This window comes from Vigna angularis, chromosome 4, assembly GCF_016808095.1.
Source record: "Vigna angularis cultivar LongXiaoDou No.4 chromosome 4, ASM1680809v1, whole genome shotgun sequence".
NCBI lineage: Eukaryota > Viridiplantae > Streptophyta > Magnoliopsida > Fabales > Fabaceae > Vigna > Vigna angularis.
The window spans coordinates 38,146,043-38,165,514 of NC_068973.1; the positions used below are offsets into that span (position 1 = coordinate 38,146,043).

Here is a 19,472-nt window from a genome sequence, read left to right on the forward strand (position 1 = left end):
TACAAAATTCTCAATGCCTCACGTTGATGCATCAATAATGCTGTCACAGATTTTAGAAGGGCTAACAACAACAGAGAAAAACAAATTCAAGTTAGAAACCTCTTGTCCGTCACCTCAGGTCATATTAAAGGCACAAGCTTTCATTCACATGACGACCCACCAGGCAAGATCAGATTGGTGTCAACACAGATTCCCTTATAAATAAAGATAAAGGAATTTGGCCCCACTGTACAGCTAAACTAGTAACACTTACAAGTTATGGAGGAAAACTTCATCTACTTTGCCGACCATGGTTTATATAATCCTAAGGCATTTTCACTCATTCATTACTAATGCAACGTCTGTCGACCATCCAGGAGCAAATGAACAATCATCAGTTCTGTGTCCCTCATGGTCGATCTTTAACATCAACTATTCTGTCATCAAGCCAATAGATGTATAAGAAAAATAAGACGGTTCGATATACCTAGTTCTAAGTATAACCACAAGACATTTTCATTATTACCTTTGAAACTTAAGTTCCCTGTAGATGAGCATCACGCTGAGTGAAACTGGGATCAGTGCTAAGCACAAGTGTTCCATAGAATGCCCACTGATAATGTAGTTATTTACATAGTACAGTTTCTTGTCAGTAACACCTTCAAATTTTGCAAGCAGATAAATCCCTGTGGCAGGAAAGTTCAGGATTCAGAGCATATGCACAACTTGGATATCCACAAATCATACGTTAGCAGCTGCTTTATTTTCTTTCAAGTTTGCATAATCAGGAACATAGCACATTTTAGGGCAGTGCAAGACCACAAGGACCGGCATGCAAGACGTGAACTACATACATCAAGATGTATTTCTAAAGTATAATGGTGAACTTTGTCAAATATAATAATCAAAACAAGGCATAGCCAATTCGAGATTTAAAGTACAATGGATAGAATGAAGATGGCGGCTTATAAAAACTTAGAAGAGTTATATCCCGTAAACATAAAACAATGGAAGGTGTACTTCATAAATAATCATTATTTCTGAGAAGGTCTACTAATGAAAGCACAATCAAGTCAGAGCAATATTCTGAATCACACAATTCTAAGCCAACTTCTAGACTCCTCACCCATTTCACAACATATATCATCTGTTGGATACTCCCAGTCACAAAAATAAACTTATGCCTCTTAGTTTTTGACTAAGTTAGATAAGAAAATTTCTTTAAAAGTTAAGAGCTACAGTTTATATGAGCTTATAGAAAATACTCAATTCTTTTCACCTTTTTTTTCACCAATATATACTTATATCCAAATAAGACCTTATTAGTAAAGATGTAAGTTAAAAATTCTATTAGTTATCCACTACTAAACATCAGAGCTATAGTTAATGCAACTATGAAGTGAAATGACAGCATCCTTTCTCATATCAAGCATTCTAAATATAGCATGAGAATCCTCCCAAACTCAGTAAACGACATAAGGTTTAGTTTTTTTATCATAGTCTTCTTTTCCTGTTAGGCTATTGCTAACCTGGTTAGAGAAATGACAGCAGGTTGCAAAAGAGGAAACATTATAAACAGATAAATACTTACTAAAAAAATGCTTTATTTCAAGTTGCTTAGTAAAGAAATGCTCCTATATTAGATTTTACGATATATCCTAGGCACTTTCTCCCTAGATGATACACTAGCTCGATGAAGTCATATTTACTTAACATCTAAAATTTATACATAGAAGTAGTTTTCCACGTCCAAAAGCAGGAACGCAGTGACATAGAAACTTTGCGCAGCAAAAACAAAAGAATTACAAAGTCCACGGCTAACCTGTAGACATAAACCAATATCTTGAGTGAGTATATTTGGAGCGGTACATGAGTGCTATTACTGGAATAGCTAGAGGCAGAGTCAACTGGAATATCACGCAGAACCGAATATCATTATAAATTCTGCAACCAACTAGCAGACAGAATTCAGCATAGAACTTGACTACTTCAGCCCCTTCGCTTGGCGTATAAGCTTCCAAGACAAATAGGTAAGAATTAGAAAAGGGGAAGTTTACTAACCGTTCATAAACTACACATAGAAATGCAGCAACAATGAGTGCAAACAGACAACACAGCCCAATCCTCTGGCCAAATCTCTCAACAACCAAGCTGGAGAAAAGTGAGGAGAAAGCCACCATCATCTGCCATCCACAAAACGAGTGAGCTTCGCAATAAAGAAAAAAAAAAGACAATAAGAAGTGGCCCCACTCGATTACAACTAGCAAGGAAAGTATGTTTAGTGTTGAGAGGACTTAATTCAACCAGAAATCTCTCATGGCACTGAATCAATCAACCAGTTTGAAGACAAAAGAGCAAATGGCAAGATCACAGATCGAACATAGAATAATAACTAACCGGTAAAGTGTCCCACAACACACGATGGTCATCGGGTTTCAAATGGTAATAAGCAGAGCCAAAAGCCACCCCAGCTATTCCAGCATAGAACAGAGCCCATATCCAAACCTCTCCTTGGGAACTGCAACAACACAACGATGTCAATAGATGGTTGAAAAGGAACTAACCAATTTCACTACGCAGGAACCAAAACCTTATGTTGAAGACACCTCCTTCGAGGGCAAGCACAAGGCCCAGAATCCCCACAACTAAGAACGGGAAATTCGTCATCACATTCAACGTGTTGGGTACTCCTGGAGAACCCAAAATCATGAGAACATGAATGAAGCAACCTAAAAAAATTCACCCCAAAATTATGATCTCGTGCACAATGCGGGTGGTTACCGAGAAGATTGCGCATGTCACCGAATTGGTGGTGCTTGGGAGAGCGAGGGATTGTGGGAGTAAAGAGGATAAAGCACATGCAGCACAGAAACGTTGCTCCACATACACGACTTGTCGTCCACCTTCTGCATTGTTGATTCACTATCCAACCTAAACCCATCGTTGTCTTCTTCTTCTTCTCCTCTGTCTCAAATGCTCTTCCTTTCTATTTATTTTGCGTCTTCAAGGTATGAAGAAAGAAAGAAGCTGGGGCTGCTTGGGTTTGGAGAAACAGTGTTTCGTCTGTTTGCACACCGAACACAACAACAGTGTCCCCACACTGCCAAGAGAAAAATTGTCGTTTGGGTTCAGGGGTTTCACTTCGCTTGTGCTTTTGATTTTGATTTGACTTCCTAGTTTTTGTTCTTCCTTCAAAACCAAATAAATAATATAAAAATGCCGTTTTGATTTGATTTAGGTAGGTCCCACGTCGCCATGAAATCAACGTCTCTACCTTTTCCATTTCTCTTTCTGCTTTCAAACAACAATAACTTTGGGCCAATTGCTTCATGCACCCCATCAATTTCTACATGCACCCCATAATTTTTGGAATTTTATTTTATCCTTGTGGAAGATCTGAGACAGTGATGAACTGGTTTAGAGTGTTTTTCTATGGGGTTTTCTGGAAAGCTTTGTGGGATGAAGGTGGTGGTGAGTGATAGTGATTTGCAAAAGTCAGAGAAGCTGGGTGGTGAGAAATGCAATTCCAGAAAATGTGATCCGGAATAGGTTTGGGAGGGGAGAAATGATTTTCTGCATTTGTGTTTCTGGAAGAGTAAAAGAATGGTTTGGAAAAAATCATTTTGAGGTGGAACCTCCATAACTCTCCCGGAAACTGAATTCAGATATTGTTGAAAATGTGTTTCGGAATAAAGTTTCAGAGTAGATGTGGTATCGATTCCGGAAGCATAGATATGCTTTCTGAAGAGGCCATTTGCATCTCCAACTCCGATCACTCTGCATCTGCAACTTCTTTTTGGTATCTCTTACTATTTTCCTTGAATTTGTGTTTGGTTGGGAGAAAATTTCATGGATGTTGATTTGAGGGTGTAGAACAATGTGAAGGTCGGTGAATGGGAAAACTGACGCGCAGCTGCACTGTCCAGTGAAGGAGAAGAAAAGAATAAAACACATTAGGTTTAGATTAAAAAACCCGTAAAGTTAATTTCATAATTTCACATATTTTATGGGGGTGTAGTTGAAATTTGAGGGGTCTACGAAGTAATTGCATAAGGTCCATTCATTCAAGGCAGTTTTTACATGGGCTTTCATATATTCATCTGGAGTGTTTCTCCTTACATTTTCACATATTTTTATCTGTAACTTTATATTCTAAAAATAATCTTTTTCATGAAAATTATTGAAGTGTTTGAAAATTTCTTTAAAAAATTTTGAAATAAAAAAAACATTTTAATAAATTTCAAAATCTGTTAAAAATTTGAAAAATCTTTTAACAAATCTTAAAATTTGTTGAAGAATTTTTTTTAACAAATTTTAAAATTTATTGGGAAAAAAAAGTAGAATATAAAGTTTTTTGAAATGCAGAGTTTTAAGATTTTAAGAAAATATGGAGTATATGAAAGAATGTGGAGAAATGCAGAGAGAAAAACTCATTCAACTTACTTCCACCAGCCGGCATTCTCTTTCCTTCTTTTTTTTCTCTTTCTCTTCACTCTCACTTATTTCTTCCTTTATAGGTATTCTTCTCCTCAATTCTTTTCTTTTTTTTCTATTAAAAAATATTACATAATATTTCTTCTACATCAAACTTACATTTTCTAAATAAAATATCATTTCTTTAATTTCTTATGCACCATATAATTGCTATGAACATCCCGTAAATAATGTTTTCTTTCCTGAAGCTATATAAACCATTATGTCACTTTTCCACATAACGTAACACATTCAAATTCTTATATTTTAGGGTGAAATAATATCTTAGATATGCATTATTGTGTCATAATTATCACTCTGTTAACTTCACGACAACACAACAAATTAATAAAATTTATCCATAATATATAAAACATATTTCTATTAATAAAACTAATATTTTCTTACATACTTTGAGTTTACCTTTATATACTCATTTAGATCTAAATATACTCGTATTTTTCTTCATATTGATTACTTTAATGTGATTTTACACTCCATCAAACTCTACCAATCATCTAAACCATAGATAAACGTTCCTGAGAAAACTGCATATTAACAAATTTTAAAACATCGAGACTTGCAACTTTATTTTTTTTACTTTTCTTTTATTCATATATTTTCCTTTTTAAAAATATTTTAATTAAACACTTTTTCGTTTATTTGCACCTATTTGCATTTACCTCTCATTCATTTTCTTTCTCTATTAAATGTATTGTAAGTGGGGTGAACAACAATACTGCATAATAAAACATTAAAATTAATTTACATTAGTGCAACACAGGCATTGGACATTTGTGTTTTTTTTCCTTTAAGGTATATCAAACATTAATTATCTCTAATTAACGCTCTGATACAAAATAATTTGAGTAGATTGACCTTGGATATTTGTTTATATTTGACATTAATTAATATCGAATTTTGTCATTGTGTGATGTTAATTATTTTTTTTATTTTTATTTAACTAATTGTGATTCATTTTTATAACTATATGAGAGTTGAAAAAAAGAAAAATAATAAATATAATTTTAATTTTTGTATTTTATATAGCATGAGATAAGCAAAAGTACAAAAGTTATGACAATAATAATATTAACTTGTAGTATTAACTTCTGATTTTTGGTTTTGATAGCTATGATTTTGGTTTTGGTTGTATTTTTTTTTACCACTCCTTTATAACCCCTAGTTCAGAAAAAAAAACACACGAGGAACTTTTGCTTTGGGTCCCCTAGTTCAGAAAAAAAAAACCGAGGAGTTCTTGCTTTAAGTCTATTATTTGGAAAGTGAACAACTATAAATTTTTAAACGAGCATAACATTTACTTCGGTTGTCCGATTTACTATTATTAAACATGGATTTTGGGTAAAAAAAAATTGATACCGTGGAAGCTCGAGTGGCTAGCTAATCCTTCTAGATTCTCTAGAAAACACTGTTTTCTATTTTTCAAAAATTTATTTTTGTTTTTTTTTTCAAACTTTGCAAAAATATTTAAAATAGTTACATTTTGAATTTTGATTTTAAATTTTGTGGGGGCTTCTCGTGATATTTTGGTGCTTTGAACAAATTTTCAGGTCATTTGGAGTTGTTTTCAATATACTTTTAGTTTTACACTAAAGCTTAGATGTATAACGTGTAGTGTACTATGAACAACAAACAACAACAAAGTTGAACAAACAAGTTCTTGAAAAAGAAAACGAAAATGAAAACTAACCTTAAAAAATATAGGTTCGTCAGAATAAAGTGTTGTCAGTGGGAGAGAAAGCCTATGAAGAAGAAGAACACAAAAATAATTTGTCAAAACAAAAAAAAAATCATAGCTAAAAGTAGTTAATCAATATGCATTTGTATCAAATGAAAGAAAAATTACATGTGTTGGTCGTCAAACTTCGTTCAAGAAAAATTTGAGCAGAGAAGGGGTCTCGTGCTAAGACAAAGTTAATGGATTTTCAATCTCCCGCTTAAATTTTTATTGAATTCACTGAGATATAAAGTCTTATTCTAGTGCATTCGACATCTTATAACCTTTTGACGTCTAATTCTTGAACATTCGACGTCATACATAAATACAATTTCAGATTTGTGTCAAACATTTCTGTAAAATTTACCCAATAAAACGTGAGACTTCTCAATATCTGATGTTTTATAGCTAATTGACATCAAACAAGTATAAGTCTGAAAACTTTTATTTACAAAAGTATCACGATGTTTTTTAACATTTTGTATTTTGTAGTTAAACGTTGAACGCGTCACTGTGTTTGTACTACGTTGCTATTACGTAAATACTTTATTTATTCAAGACATGGATATAAAATTATTTCTTTTTTCATTTTATTTTTACTTTTTCTTCGTTAATTAGTGCCGCAGTTTCTATTGCATTCAGGAGGAGTAACAAAACAATGGGAAAACAGTGGTAAACTTGTCATATTCATAGTTATGTCATTGGTTTCTTTGAAAAGTTATACAATGCGGAATGCAGCTTGTTGTCTTTACCAACCAAACACCATAGATCTGTAGAAAAAATGTCGTACTATAAAAAATAATTAACTATGTGAGGATGTCGTAGAGCAACAACTGGACAGTAAATTTTATTTTATTTTATTAAATCATTGTTATTAAACTAAGTTTTAGTTCTATGAATTTATAACTCAACCTTCCTTTCATTTTAAGATGTTCTTAGGGTGAAAAACGAGGAAATTAGGTTGAGTAAAGATGTTTTGTAATCCATAGTTTTTTTTATATAAAATTAATAGATAATTTTTTATAATACTATAATATTAAAATTATTTTATTAATTCAAAATTTATACTATTATAATTAATTTTGTATAAAGAATAAAAGTTGTGCAAATACCTTTATTCAATTATATTTGCTTGAGTTGAATAGCAGGGGTATGTGAAAAGATGTGAAGGTAATTTCCAGGCTCCTGTGCTGCTACAATGGGTAATTTTAAGTGTTTTTCCAATACATAATTTATTATGAAATATCTATAATAAATTATGAGTGTATATTTTTGTATTATTTTTTACTTCCTTTATTACAATAATAGATAGACGGATAATTAAAATTTAATATTAAAAAATAATAGTAAGCATTAGTAAGAAAATAAAATGATCTCAATTTTTTTCTAATTAAATACTTTTTTTTCCTACTTTTTACTCTCTTCAATAAAAGGAAGAGAAACGGTCAAAGGTGGGAATGTCGTAATGAGATAACGTAGACTACAAGATTTTTATCATTCTGGTTCTATCTTTCAATTGATATAATCGAGGTTTCTGGGTGCATAATTAAACATAGCCTAATAAAGAAAATGTCGTTTCTTTTACAGAAGAAAATGTCATAGTTAAACTAATAGATTATATAGATTTTAAATTTAAATAATTATAGTTGTTATAAGCGTAAATATATTATAAGGAGAGATGTGTGGGGAGATGGTGGATTTAAGAGAATCTGGTAATATTTTAATAGGAAGGATTAATTAGTAAAATTTGGGTATTTTAAAGAAGGTATGATTTAAAATAAAATAAAAAAAGAAAAAAAGGTGAGTAGCATATATTATAGGTGATGCAAGAATGTCGACACTCTCGCGCTCATTTGATTGCAAAAAGAGGGAAGCGAAGAATCCACAACTGACTCTCCTACCTCTCTCTCTCATCCTTATGACGACACTCTTCTTCATTTTCGCCAACAAGCTTCTTCTATCCCTCCCTGGCATCCAATTTCCGATCTCAATCCCTATCTTCTCCACTTTATTATTTATACTATTCAATTCCACTCTCTATCTTCATCCCACAACCTTCTCCTTCTTTTTCCCTACAAATTCCCCTCACTCCCATGATTTTTACCGAGGTTTCTTTCTGCTTCTCTCTTTATTCGACGTCACCTTCCATGATGTAACCTTCCATGTAACCTTCGATGTAATCGATAATCATTCTTCTTTCTCTCTGTTTTTTAGGATTTGTGGCCGCTGCTCCACCAACTGGTTGGAAACACTTCTCTCTTTTCAGGTAATAATCATTTTTCGATTCAATAATCCACACACACACACCATGTAAGCGAATCGTAAATTTTAATTTATCATTAATTCAATTGGTATATATTTATAGGTCAATCGATTATTTTCTAAACTCTTGAGCCGCTGCTTTTTCCAAAATAGAGAAACCGTCTTTCTTCCACAACCTTCTGGAATCGATGACCAACTCCACCTGCGCAGGCGCTGAGTTCGATCAGTGCCGAGACGAGTCGGCGGCGTTGGTTCTCAAATTCGTCGCCATCGCCTCCATTCTCCTCTCCGGCATGGCCGGAATAGCGATCCCCCTCGTCGGAAAACACCGCCGCTTCCTCCGCACCGACGGCAACCTCTTCGTCGGTGCCAAGGCCTTTGCCGCCGGGGTGATCCTGGCCACGGGATTCGTCCACATGCTCTCTGATGCCACCGACGCGCTCCAGCACCCGTGCCTGCCTTCGTTCCCGTGGTCCAAGTTCCCTTTCACCGGCTTCTTCGCCATGATGGCCGCGCTTTTCACTCTCCTCCTCGATTTCGTGGGAACGCAATACTACGAGCGCAAGCAGGGGCTCAACCGTCCCTCGGAGGAGCAGTCTCGGGTCGGGTCGTCCGAATCCGGAGGGAAGGTGTTTGGAGAAGAAGAGAGTGGGGGAATGCACATCGTGGGGATGCATGCACACGCCGCGCATCATCGACATAACCACCCCCATGGCCATGACTCGTGCCATGGCATTGGCGGCGAGAAGGAACAAGATAATGCGCTTGCTGACTCCCATGGACACGGTCACGGTCACCTCCACGGCCACTCCCACATGGAAGATGTCGAAGAAACCGACGTTCGACACGTCGTGGTTTCTCAGGTAAATAATTAAATATCTCTGTTTTGGTTGTATTTAATGTAACTGGTAATGATTATTAGCGCGAGTGAAGGAAGAAAATGCGTATAAGTGTGCATAACTGGGGTTGCATTGCAGGTGTTGGAGCTTGGGATTGTGTCACATTCGGTAATCATCGGGTTGTCTCTTGGGGTTTCTCAAAGTCCTTGTACCATAAGGCCTCTGATTGCGGCGTTGTCTTTTCATCAGTTTTTTGAAGGGTTTGCGCTTGGAGGGTGCATTTCCCAAGCGCAGTTTAAAGCCTCCTCAGCAACCATAATGGCTTGTTTTTTTGCATTGACTACACCGTTGGGTGTTTCGATCGGAACGGCCATTTCTTCAAGGTTTAATCCTTACAGCCCCGGTGCACTCATCACCGAAGGTATTCTGGATTCCTTGTCGGCGGGGATTTTGGTGTATATGGCTTTGGTAGATTTGATAGCTGCGGATTTTCTTAGCAAGAGAATGAGTTGTAACTTCAGGCTACAGATAGCCTCTTACTGCATGCTTTTCCTTGGGGCTGGATTGATGTCTTCGCTCGCAATTTGGGCCTGATGTCCCTCCCCTACATAGTTGTAATACTATGTTGTTCAATATCTCATCTTTCTTCTCGTCTTTTCCTTTCTCTTCCCAGCTATCCAATTCAAATATACTTTCCTTAACAACAAGAACGCAAATTAAATTTCATACCAGGTAATCTTAAAATCTGTATTACCATGTCTCAACCTGCTGATTATTGCTAGCTCTTGAGTTTACACAAAATTCATTGAAATAGGGATCTCGTCAGGGAACTATAATCGATCAAAATTTCTTTAAACCCTACCGTGGTCACTCCTTTTCATCTAAGAATGTACCAATCTATAATTTTTCCATTTTTTACATTGATTTGATCTAAATTTAATAAAATCAAACCTAACATTTTTTTTAAACAAACATTCTCTTGGATATTTTTAAGAATCACAAAATCTTACTACTATGAAAAATTTTAAGGATTACAAAATCTTATTACTTTGAAAATGTTGTCTTCTTTCTCTCTTTTATATCTTTTTCTGGAATTATCGATCCCTCATTACACTTTTAATCCATCACATATCAAATGAAAAAAGTCACAAAATATTGAATTTCCTTTTTTGAACTTCAAAAAGTTTTATATTTATTATATTTTGTATATAGTTATACATATTTCCTATTTGGTCAATTAGAACTTTTATTTTATTAGTTACTCTATTGTTTGTTTCAGTGTACTATTTTAATTAATGATCGAACTCTTTCAATTATTTTTAAGGAATATTCTGGTCTTGTTTAATTTGATTGTTACATAAAAAAAGCTAATTTTTAAAATATTTCTGTAAACTTATAAAAAACAGAAGCAGAAACAAAATATTATATGCTTTACTTTAAAAACAACTTGGATTTACTTTAAATTTCTTAAGAAACAATTTCACTTAACTTTTAAAAATGTTTTTTTAAGATTCTAGGAAATACTCATGAGAACTTGATTATTCTAGTATTAAAAATTTAGGCTATAAATAAAAACTTAATAGAAAATTAAATGTAAGTAATTATAATTAAGTTAAAATAAAACCTGGATGATTTATTTATAAAAAGAATTAATAAGTGTAATTAATTTAAAATAAAATGTGATTGGTTAAAAATAGTTTTAATTACATTTTGAATTATAAAAAATTAATACTATTATTATTTAATTATTTTTGTCATTACAAATTTTATTAGTATTTTATTTAGATGTTGTATTATTTTCTCCATTAATGTTATTTAATATTATTATAAATTATTATTATTGTTCTTGTTATTATTATTATTAAGATTATTAATTATCTTAGATAAAAAGATGTAAATTTTTTAAAAAAGTCAAGGACCATTTGGTAATTACATTTTTATTTCTCAAATCACCTCATTTAAGTACTTAAGTAAAGAAAGAATCTCACCTCCTTTCCTTATATACACTTTCTCATTTAGAAGACTGGTTCAACAGTGAAACAAATAAAATACTCTCAGATCACCTCACTTAAGTAAAGAAAGAATCTCACCTTCTTTCCTTAAATACTCTTTCTCATTTAGAAGACTGGTTCAATGGTAAAATCAAATAAAATACTCGTTTTAGACTTAAAAGGAAGGTTTTCAATTCTAGTATTTACTCTATTAATCTTTTTTTATGTTTAAGAATTTTTTTTTATGAATTAAATAATCTAAACAAAGTAATCATAAGATGTGAAAAAAATGTAGAAGTAGAATCACAACTAACCTTAAACTATAAATTAGACAATACAAACTTTGAGTAGCTTCTAATTCTTGAATTGTATTATATGTGTCATGTTGTAAAAAAAATGACAATAAAATCATTTTATTATATTATCTTATGCATTTATATTTCAAGCTTGTATATTTATAAAAAAAAACTAATAAATATTAGCTATTAACATATTTTTCTCGCAATTTTTCCCTTTGTATTTTTCCTTGTTTTCTTTACTTTATTCAAATCAATACAATATATATATATATATATATATATATATATATATATATATATATATATATATAAAGATCTACGAAGACTCCTCCAAAAAAAAAGCATAATATAAACGTTATGTAGAGTATAGTTTTTCAAAAGTTGAAAAATTGATAAATATTCCTTGAACATTCCCGAAAGAAATTCCTAAAAAAGTGGTTGTCATCTTTGAATCACACTTAAGAAGAAATGTTTAACACAAGATATTATTTCATCGGTTCCTATAATCAGTTAGCCAATAATATCAAATAACATTTCACTGCTTGAGCTTATCATAATAAATCACTGAAAAGTCACATAAATGACTTAAATATCTATTTTGGAACCACCAAATTTAATTAAAGACAAGCTGGAGAAAAGTCACATAAATGACTTAAATCACTGCTTGAGCTTATCATAATAAATCACTGAAAAGTCACATAAATGACTTCCCCCGTGTTATGACCACATCAGTTCTGCTTTTCTTTCTACTTTTTGCTTGATCAGTTAGTTAATTACTAAATGGCTATGAAAAACCTTGAAAGACACAGACAGCAACAGGAAAAAAGGATACTTATATAACAATTTACTGCCAAGAGAAAAAATAAGAGCAAACTTTCTTTTCTTTTCAGAAATACTCTTCAAAAAGAAAGAAAAGTGAAAGAGTTGCAAGTCCAACGTAAAAAAGATCCAAGCCTAGAAAGTGGGTGGGGACAGAAATGATAGGGTAATAGGTGATGTTTACAAGGAATGAAGAAGTAGAATGCACCTATGATTGAATCAAATTCATATCTTAAACGTTTATTACATTGCAGCAATAACTCACCTCCCATCCTGGTTGAGGGCTAAGAGCTGGTGCTGCCATGGAACTTGCCTTACCCTTTACAAAAGTTTGTCTCCATTTTAGCAAAACGATTATAAAAGAAAGAAAAACATGCAATCAGAATTGAAATGTACGTTTCTTAAATATCAAAAGATAATAACCTTTTCATCCAATGAGACCTATATGCAGATAATGATATATATCTATAACTTCTTAAAAAAAAGAAAAAAAAAAGTGTAATTCCTTACTTGCATAAAGATACTGCCGTTTTTAACAAGAGGGTGATCATGTAAATCAGTGCCTTTTGGGAGAATCAGTAACTCAGCCAGCAGATTATCTTTTTGAACCTATTTAATAATAATCCGTATCAACCGAAAATGTGGATTAAATCAATGAAGTAAATGAAAGATATCTCAACAGAAAAGAGAGAAGATTAATGCTCAGACAGAGAGAATAATAGAATTCTAAAGGAAAACAGAATTTTGTTGTATATTCGCTGCCTTTCCAATCATTAGTGTACCTCTATATAACAGCATACATACTACACGAAAAAGTAAAAATGGCAAAAGAAATAAAGTTAGTTATGATCCTAAATCCTTCTAGAACCATAATACTGCCAAATCATCAATTAGTCACGTAGTCGTTGAGGTGTGTGGGTTTCCTTCTGATTCTTTTGGGTAATTCTCCTCTGTCCACGTTTTCTTGATCCTGTGTTGGGCCTTGAGGTTCTTCATCAGTAATGGGCCTAACATCTCCTCCCTCTTGAAGAGGCACCTTGTCCTCAAGGTGAAATTGAGCCTGGATTTGGGACCAAAGTTCCCAGCTAGCCTCTTCAAGAGGTAATCCCTGCCAGTGTATGAGTACCAATTGTTGGGGGTTGTCTTGATCCTCAGACATCTTCCAATCCAGAATAGTTGCAGGGATAAGGATGGGTTGGCTGTCCACAATATCTGGAGGAAGGTTCAGGGGCAATGGTGAGGGAGTTGGCCCATGATGTGGTCGGAGGAGGCTAACATGGAAAACATTGTGAATTTGTGCTGAAGCAGGGAGGTCCAGTTTATAGGCCACTTCACCTATTTTCTCCAAAATTTTGAATGGTCCAAAAAAACCTTTTCTGCAATTTACCAAGGTATGGACCTGTAACTGAGTGTTGTCGACGTGGACGAAGGCGCACATAAACCCACTCCCCAATTGAAAATTGGAGATCCCGACGATGCAAGTCTGCCCACCGTTTCATAGCCTCTTGAGCCCTCTTCAGATTGGAATGCAGTTTTTTGATAATGGCATCCCTAGATGAAATCTCAAACTGAACTGCCGCGTTGGAAGTGTCAATGTTCAATAGATGAGGAATGCTCGGGGGAGGATGACCGAACATGACTTCAAAGGGGGTAAAGCCGGTTGAAGCGTTTTTGGTGGTGTTAAAACACCATTCTGCCCAAGGAAGGAACTTGCCCCAAGAGGAAGGACGATGGTGCACAAAGCAACGTAAATATTGCTGCAATACTTTGTTGGCAACCTCGGTTTGACCGTCAGTTTGAGGGTGGTAAGTGGTGGACATTCTCAGTTTGGTCCCACTAAGGCGAAATAACTCCCTCTAGAATTGGCTCAAAAAAATGGTGTCGCGATCAGAGATCATGCTACGAGGAAGACCGTGTAACTTGCCAACCATGTGTACAAACAATTCAGCAACTTTGACAGCGGAGAATGAACGTGGTAATGTGCCGAAATGTGCTCCTTTAGAGAAGCGATCGACAACCACTAGGATGGTACTCTGTCCTTGATAGGGTGGCAGACCGATAATAAAATCCAAGGATAAATCCTCCCAGCAACGAGAAGGTGGAGGAATTGGTTGTAGCAACCCTGGTGGACGTTGAGTGGGTATCTTAGTCTGCTGGCATGTGATACATTGGTTCACAAAAGCCAACACAGGATCATTAGTGAGAGCTTGCTTGAGGTTGTTAAAGGCCTCGGTAGCAGCATCTGACCATATGAAATTATCCTTTTTCAACAAATCCGTGAGAGCAGAGGCAATAGAGGCATATCCTTTAACAAAGCGTCGATAAAACCCCGTAAGGCCAAGAAATCCACGGATAGACTTCAAATTCAATGGGATGGGCCAATCGATAACTGCCTTTATTTTAGTAGGGTCTGGACAAACCCCTGTAGAGGAAACCACATGGCCCAAGTATTGGATGGACTATTGACCGATTGAACATTTAGAACCCTTGAGGCGGAAACAATGATCCAATAAAAGCTTGAAGGCTGTCTCGAGATGAGCAACATGATCATCCAGTGTGGAGCTGTAGACGAGTATATCGTCGAAGAAGACGATGATGAAGCGTCGAAGATGTGGTCGAAAAAGGTCGTTCATGGTAGCTTGAAAGGTTGAAGGAGCATTACACAAACCGAAGGGCATGACCTTGAATTCGAAATGGCCATTGTGAGTTCTAAATGTTGTTTTTGCTGCATCAGATGGAAGCATCAAAATTTGATGAAACCCAGAGAAGAGATCCAACTTGGAAAACCAAGACGCATGTCCCAGTTCGTCCAGTAATTCGTCGACTGTGGGAATGGGAAATTTGTCCTTGACGGTGACAGCGTTGAGAGCCCGATAATCAACACAGAAACGCCAGGTGCCATCCTTTTTTTTAACGAGAAGGACCGGTGAAGAAAACGGACTAGTACTAGGTGTAATGAACCCTGATGCCAACATTTTCTGAACCTGAGATTCGATTTCTTCCTTTTGGAAGTGTGGGTAACGGTATGGGCGAACAGAAATAGGTGGCGTATTGGGAAGGAGGTTGATGGCGTGGTCGGTTTGGCGAGAAGGGGGAAGTGATGTGAGCGTAGAGAAAAGGGTTGAGTATTGTTGGATTAGTTGTTGAAGTTGAGAAATGGTGGATGTTGGTAGACCTGTGGTTGATGAAGCAGTGGTGGAAGAAGAGGATGAGGTGATAGGTTTAGGTGAGGGTTCTAAAGTAAGTTGGAATAAGGCTTCGACGCGGTTTGTTTGTTGGAGACGTCTGAGTTGATGGGCGGTGATGGGTGAGGGATTTGGGCTTTGTTCGCCTTTTAACTCTACCATTTTATTTTCCCACATAAATTTCATGAAGGGTCCATTGTAGTCCATGATGAAGGGGCTGATCTGTGAGAGCCACTGGACACCCAGAATAAGATCTGTCCCAGAAAGATCAAGAGGGTATAGGTCCATGGGAAAAAGAAGGGATGCAATAGTGACGTGTGCCTGTGGGCAAAAAGATGTGCAAGGTAAAAAGTCTCCATTACCAACCATCACACGTAAAGGGTTTGGTGTGGGCTCTAGGGAAAGATTCAGAAAACGGGCCACTCTGGATTGGATAAAATTATGGGTTGCCCCACTGTCCACCATGATTTGAACCTCAAATCCGCCTATGGATCCACTGATTCGGAACGTCTTGGGGCTCCACTGACCCGAGAAGGAGTGTAAACTGATGAGACCCGCTTCTAAAGGAGTGTTATTAGGAGGATCAGCCATATCGATGAGTGGATTGGTGGACTCCTCGTCATCAGCCACTATGAGGAGAAGAAACTGGGATTTGCAGCGATGGCCTCGCGTGTACTTCTCGTCGCAATTGTAGCAAAGATTTTTTTCTCTGCGGGCTTGCATTTCGGCCTCCGTAAGTCTCCGGATAGGTAATTTGGATGTGGGTGTTGGAAGAAGAGGGGGAAGTGGTTTAGGGTTAGTGGCAGTGGTAGGTGTGATGTGATTTAGGGGTGGTCGTGAGAATCTGGAAAAGGGTGGTGATGATAATTTGTTTTTGTCATCGTGGAGTTTCGCAAACGCCACTGCTTGGGGCATATCGGAAGGTTGGAGGGCAGTAACTTCACGTCGGAGGTGAGGTTTGAGGCCGGAAATAAAACAGCTAAGGTAGAAGTTAGAGGGATACCCAGAGATCCGATTAGATAGGGATTCAAACTCAGAGATGTATTCTTGAAGGGATTGCATCTGTGAAAGCTTGCAAAGAGCAGCGATGGGGTCCTCAAACTTAGAAGGTGCAAAACGTAACTCCAAGGCTCTGAGGAAAGCTTCCCACGAGGTTAGGAGACTGTTGTTGTGCATCCATTGATACCAAGCTAAGGCGGGGCCCTCAAGGTAGAATGATGCTATTTGGGTTCTTTGATCTGGTGGTGTCTGGTGGTAATCAAAAAATTGGGTGATCTTGAAGATCCACCCCAATGCATCCTTCCCGTTGAATGAGGGAAGGTCGAACTTGAGAGGCCGTGGAGGTAGTGAGGGAGAGTGCGAAGGGGATGAGGAAATTTTTGATTCAAGAAGGGAAGTGCGGGCGTCGATATCATGAAGGGTATTAGAGAAGTTGGCCTGAGAAAGGAGAATCTGTTCCAATTTTTTGTCAAGTTGAGAAATGGCATCAGAGTGGGAAGCCATGGAAGAGAGTTCTCTCAATGAAAGCACCAAAATGAAAGATATCTCAACAGAAAAGAGAGAAGATTAATGCTCAGACAGAGAGAATAATAGAATTCTAGAGGAAAACAGAATTTTGTTGTATATTCGCTGCCTTTCCAATCATTAGTGTACCTCTATATAACAGCATACATACTACACGAAAAAGTAAAAATGGCAAAAGGAATAAAGTTAGTTATGATCCTAAATCCTTCTAGAACCATAATACTGCCAAATCATCAATTAGTCACGTAGTCGTTGAGGTGTGTGGGTTTCCTTCTGATTCTTTTGGGTAATTCTCCTTTGTCCACGTTTTCTTGATCCTGTGTTGGGCCTTGAGGTTCTTCATCAGTAATGGGCCTAACAGTAAACCTGGTGACTTTTTATAAATTCAGTTAAATACTTTCCTAAAAAAATAAAAGGAAGAAAACATTTTGACTAAAATATAAAATATTGATCATCAGAAATATTTTGATGAATTTACCGAGTAATTTTTCTGAAGTTCAAGCAAGGCAGAATCAACATCCAGTTTAAGCGTATTCACACGAACATACCGAGGTACAGAAACATCTGCATAAGAGCATATATTGAAAATGTAAAAATTTCAAAAAAATCATCTGTAAAGCATCAGCTTCGAAATCAAAAACGTTGCCGCGCATCAACTGTAAAAAAGCACCAATTCCACAAACTATAAAGTCTAATAAAATGCATAAAAACGGAAGATGTGAAAAATGACCTGGAATGTCATGCAGAGCAATCAACTGTTTAACAGTCTTCACATTTCTCTGTAACAAAAGCTGTTTAAGAGTCGAACGCAGAGCGCCTTCGTGTCGCATAAGGTACTTCTCTGCATCACCAACTAGTGAAACCACCTATAAATTTCAAGTTTGACCATAACCACATAAGTAACTAGTTCAATTTGCAGAAGTCGTAGAAGTAGGAGTCCTCCCATACAACAACAGAAAAAACACCTCACCTTGCCGAAAAGGATATCATAGACAATGATATAAACCAATTCTCGTTGCCTCTGCTAAAATCAACAATACACAACACATCGTGTTAAGAAACGAAGAAAAACCAAAGTACAATGCGGTACAGTTATTACGATTTATGACCTTCCACTTGGTGTTGAGAATGGAAGCAGCTTCCAAGACATCTTTGATGATGGGAAGATCTGCGAACGAAACAACGAACACGTTAATGAAATGATACATTCCAGAGAGAGCTACTTAGTTAGTAAGTTAGTTAGTTACGTTTTAGGGTTTGACAAATGAGAGCGAAAGTGGCCTTCTTGTTCCTAACGGAAGGTTGATAGATGAGGGATTTGATGGAGGCAAGAGCGCGGCGCTTAGCGTCTCCTTCGAGAACCACTCTCAGCACCTTCGCTGCCTCTCTGCGTGCGAAATACGCTGACCTCTCAGCACCATTGAACTTTCCCCCATTTTCTTCCACACTCTTCTTCGTCTTCTTCATTCCCAGGGTTTAGGGGTTTTGTCTTGCGTCTTTGCATTGCACTTAATTTACACAATAAACCACAACTTTTTGTCACTCTCTTCTTTTGCCTGAAACGACGACTCTATCTGTCGTCTTTGAGGTCTATGAACATTGAGCAATACGGAAGCCCATTCTAGCGAGTCTGGCCCGTACCTTTTTGGATTCCTTCTTTTGGGTTTAGTGCTTTGGATTCCTTTATAAGTTCGTGTCTTTTCGCGTCTCTATTTTTAAGCATGTCTCTCTATTAAATTCTACTTATTACTTAAATTTAGAGTTTGTCTGGTTTTTATTTTATAAATTTAAATATATTTTATTCTTTAAGCATTGAAGATATATAAAATCATTTTTTAACTTCAAATGATAAATGAATTACATAATCCAAACAAAGTAATAATAAGATGTGAAAAAAATGTAGAAGTAGAATCACAACTAACCTTAAACTGTAAATTAGACAATACAAACTTTGAGTAGCCTTGAATTGTGTTATATGTGTCATGTTGTTAAAAAAATGACAATAAAATTATTTTAATATATTATCTTATGCGTTTATATTTCAAGCTTGAATATTTATAAAAAAAAAACTAATGAATATTAACATATTTTTCTCGCAATTTTTTCCTTTATATTGTATTTTTCCTATTTACTTTATTCAAATCAATACATTATATATATATATATATATATATATATATATATAAACGATGGAAATCACAAAGAAAGATCTATAAAGACTCTTTCAAAAGTATGTTAAATGGATTAAGGGATTAACATTTTTATAAATAAATTTAGAACTAGTTGTTAAGAGATTAGGACTAGTATGCCTTGATGTAAATGTTTGAATGAAATAATGATATATTGTACAGAGTTTTATCTTC

At 35.6% G+C, this 19,472-nt stretch overlaps 3 protein-coding genes across 10 annotated transcripts; 1 reads left to right on the forward strand and 2 right to left on the reverse strand.

The window, feature by feature from the left end:
• Positions 1-7: 7 nt before the first annotated feature.
• LOC108330106 (uncharacterized) lies at positions 8-3,897 on the reverse strand. Of its 3 annotated transcripts, none has more exons than XM_017564602.2 (7): positions 2,761-3,896; positions 2,570-2,669; positions 2,377-2,497; positions 2,041-2,162; positions 1,802-1,923; positions 506-665; positions 8-411 (listed from the first exon to the last, which is right to left on the reverse strand). In XM_017564602.2, the coding sequence occupies exons 1-7, from the start codon at positions 2,918-2,920 to the stop codon at positions 408-410; spliced, it is 789 nt and encodes a 262-aa protein (XP_017420091.1). In that variant the 5' UTR covers positions 2,921-3,896; the 3' UTR covers positions 8-407. The 3 variants fall into 3 exon arrangements, with proteins under 3 accessions (XP_017420091.1, XP_017420090.1, XP_052731693.1); XM_017564601.2 differs by having other exon boundaries at positions 8-416; positions 2,761-3,893; XM_052875733.1 differs by lacking the exon at positions 8-411 and having other exon boundaries at positions 542-825; positions 2,761-3,897.
• Positions 3,898-8,033: 4,136 nt separating this feature from the next.
• Positions 8,034-9,946, forward strand: LOC108329891 (zinc transporter 4, chloroplastic). Of its 2 annotated transcripts, XM_017564265.2 has the most exons (4): positions 8,034-8,298; positions 8,405-8,456; positions 8,606-9,315; positions 9,430-9,946. In XM_017564265.2, the coding sequence occupies exons 1-4, from the start codon at positions 8,284-8,286 to the stop codon at positions 9,883-9,885; spliced, it is 1,233 nt and encodes a 410-aa protein (XP_017419754.1). In that variant the 5' UTR covers positions 8,034-8,283; the 3' UTR covers positions 9,886-9,946. The 2 variants fall into 2 exon arrangements, with proteins under 2 accessions (XP_017419754.1, XP_052732659.1); XM_052876699.1 differs by having other exon boundaries at positions 8,034-8,456; positions 8,556-9,315.
• Positions 9,947-12,442: 2,496 nt separating this feature from the next.
• On the reverse strand, positions 12,443-18,718 carry LOC108329996 (25S rRNA (cytosine-C(5))-methyltransferase NSUN5). Of its 5 annotated transcripts, none has more exons than XM_052876724.1 (7): positions 18,357-18,704; positions 18,219-18,277; positions 18,080-18,133; positions 17,840-17,975; positions 17,588-17,673; positions 12,911-13,009; positions 12,443-12,735 (listed from the first exon to the last, which is right to left on the reverse strand). In XM_052876724.1, exons 1-7 carry the CDS (start codon positions 18,574-18,576, stop codon positions 12,715-12,717), a joined length of 675 nt encoding a protein of 224 aa, XP_052732684.1. In that variant the 5' UTR covers positions 18,577-18,704; the 3' UTR covers positions 12,443-12,714. The 5 variants fall into 5 exon arrangements, with proteins under 5 accessions (XP_052732684.1, XP_017419917.2, XP_017419918.2 ...); XM_017564428.2 differs by having other exon boundaries at positions 12,443-12,719; positions 18,357-18,682; XM_017564429.2 differs by having other exon boundaries at positions 12,443-12,719; positions 18,080-18,130; positions 18,357-18,679.
• Positions 18,719-19,472: the final 754 nt, after the last annotated feature.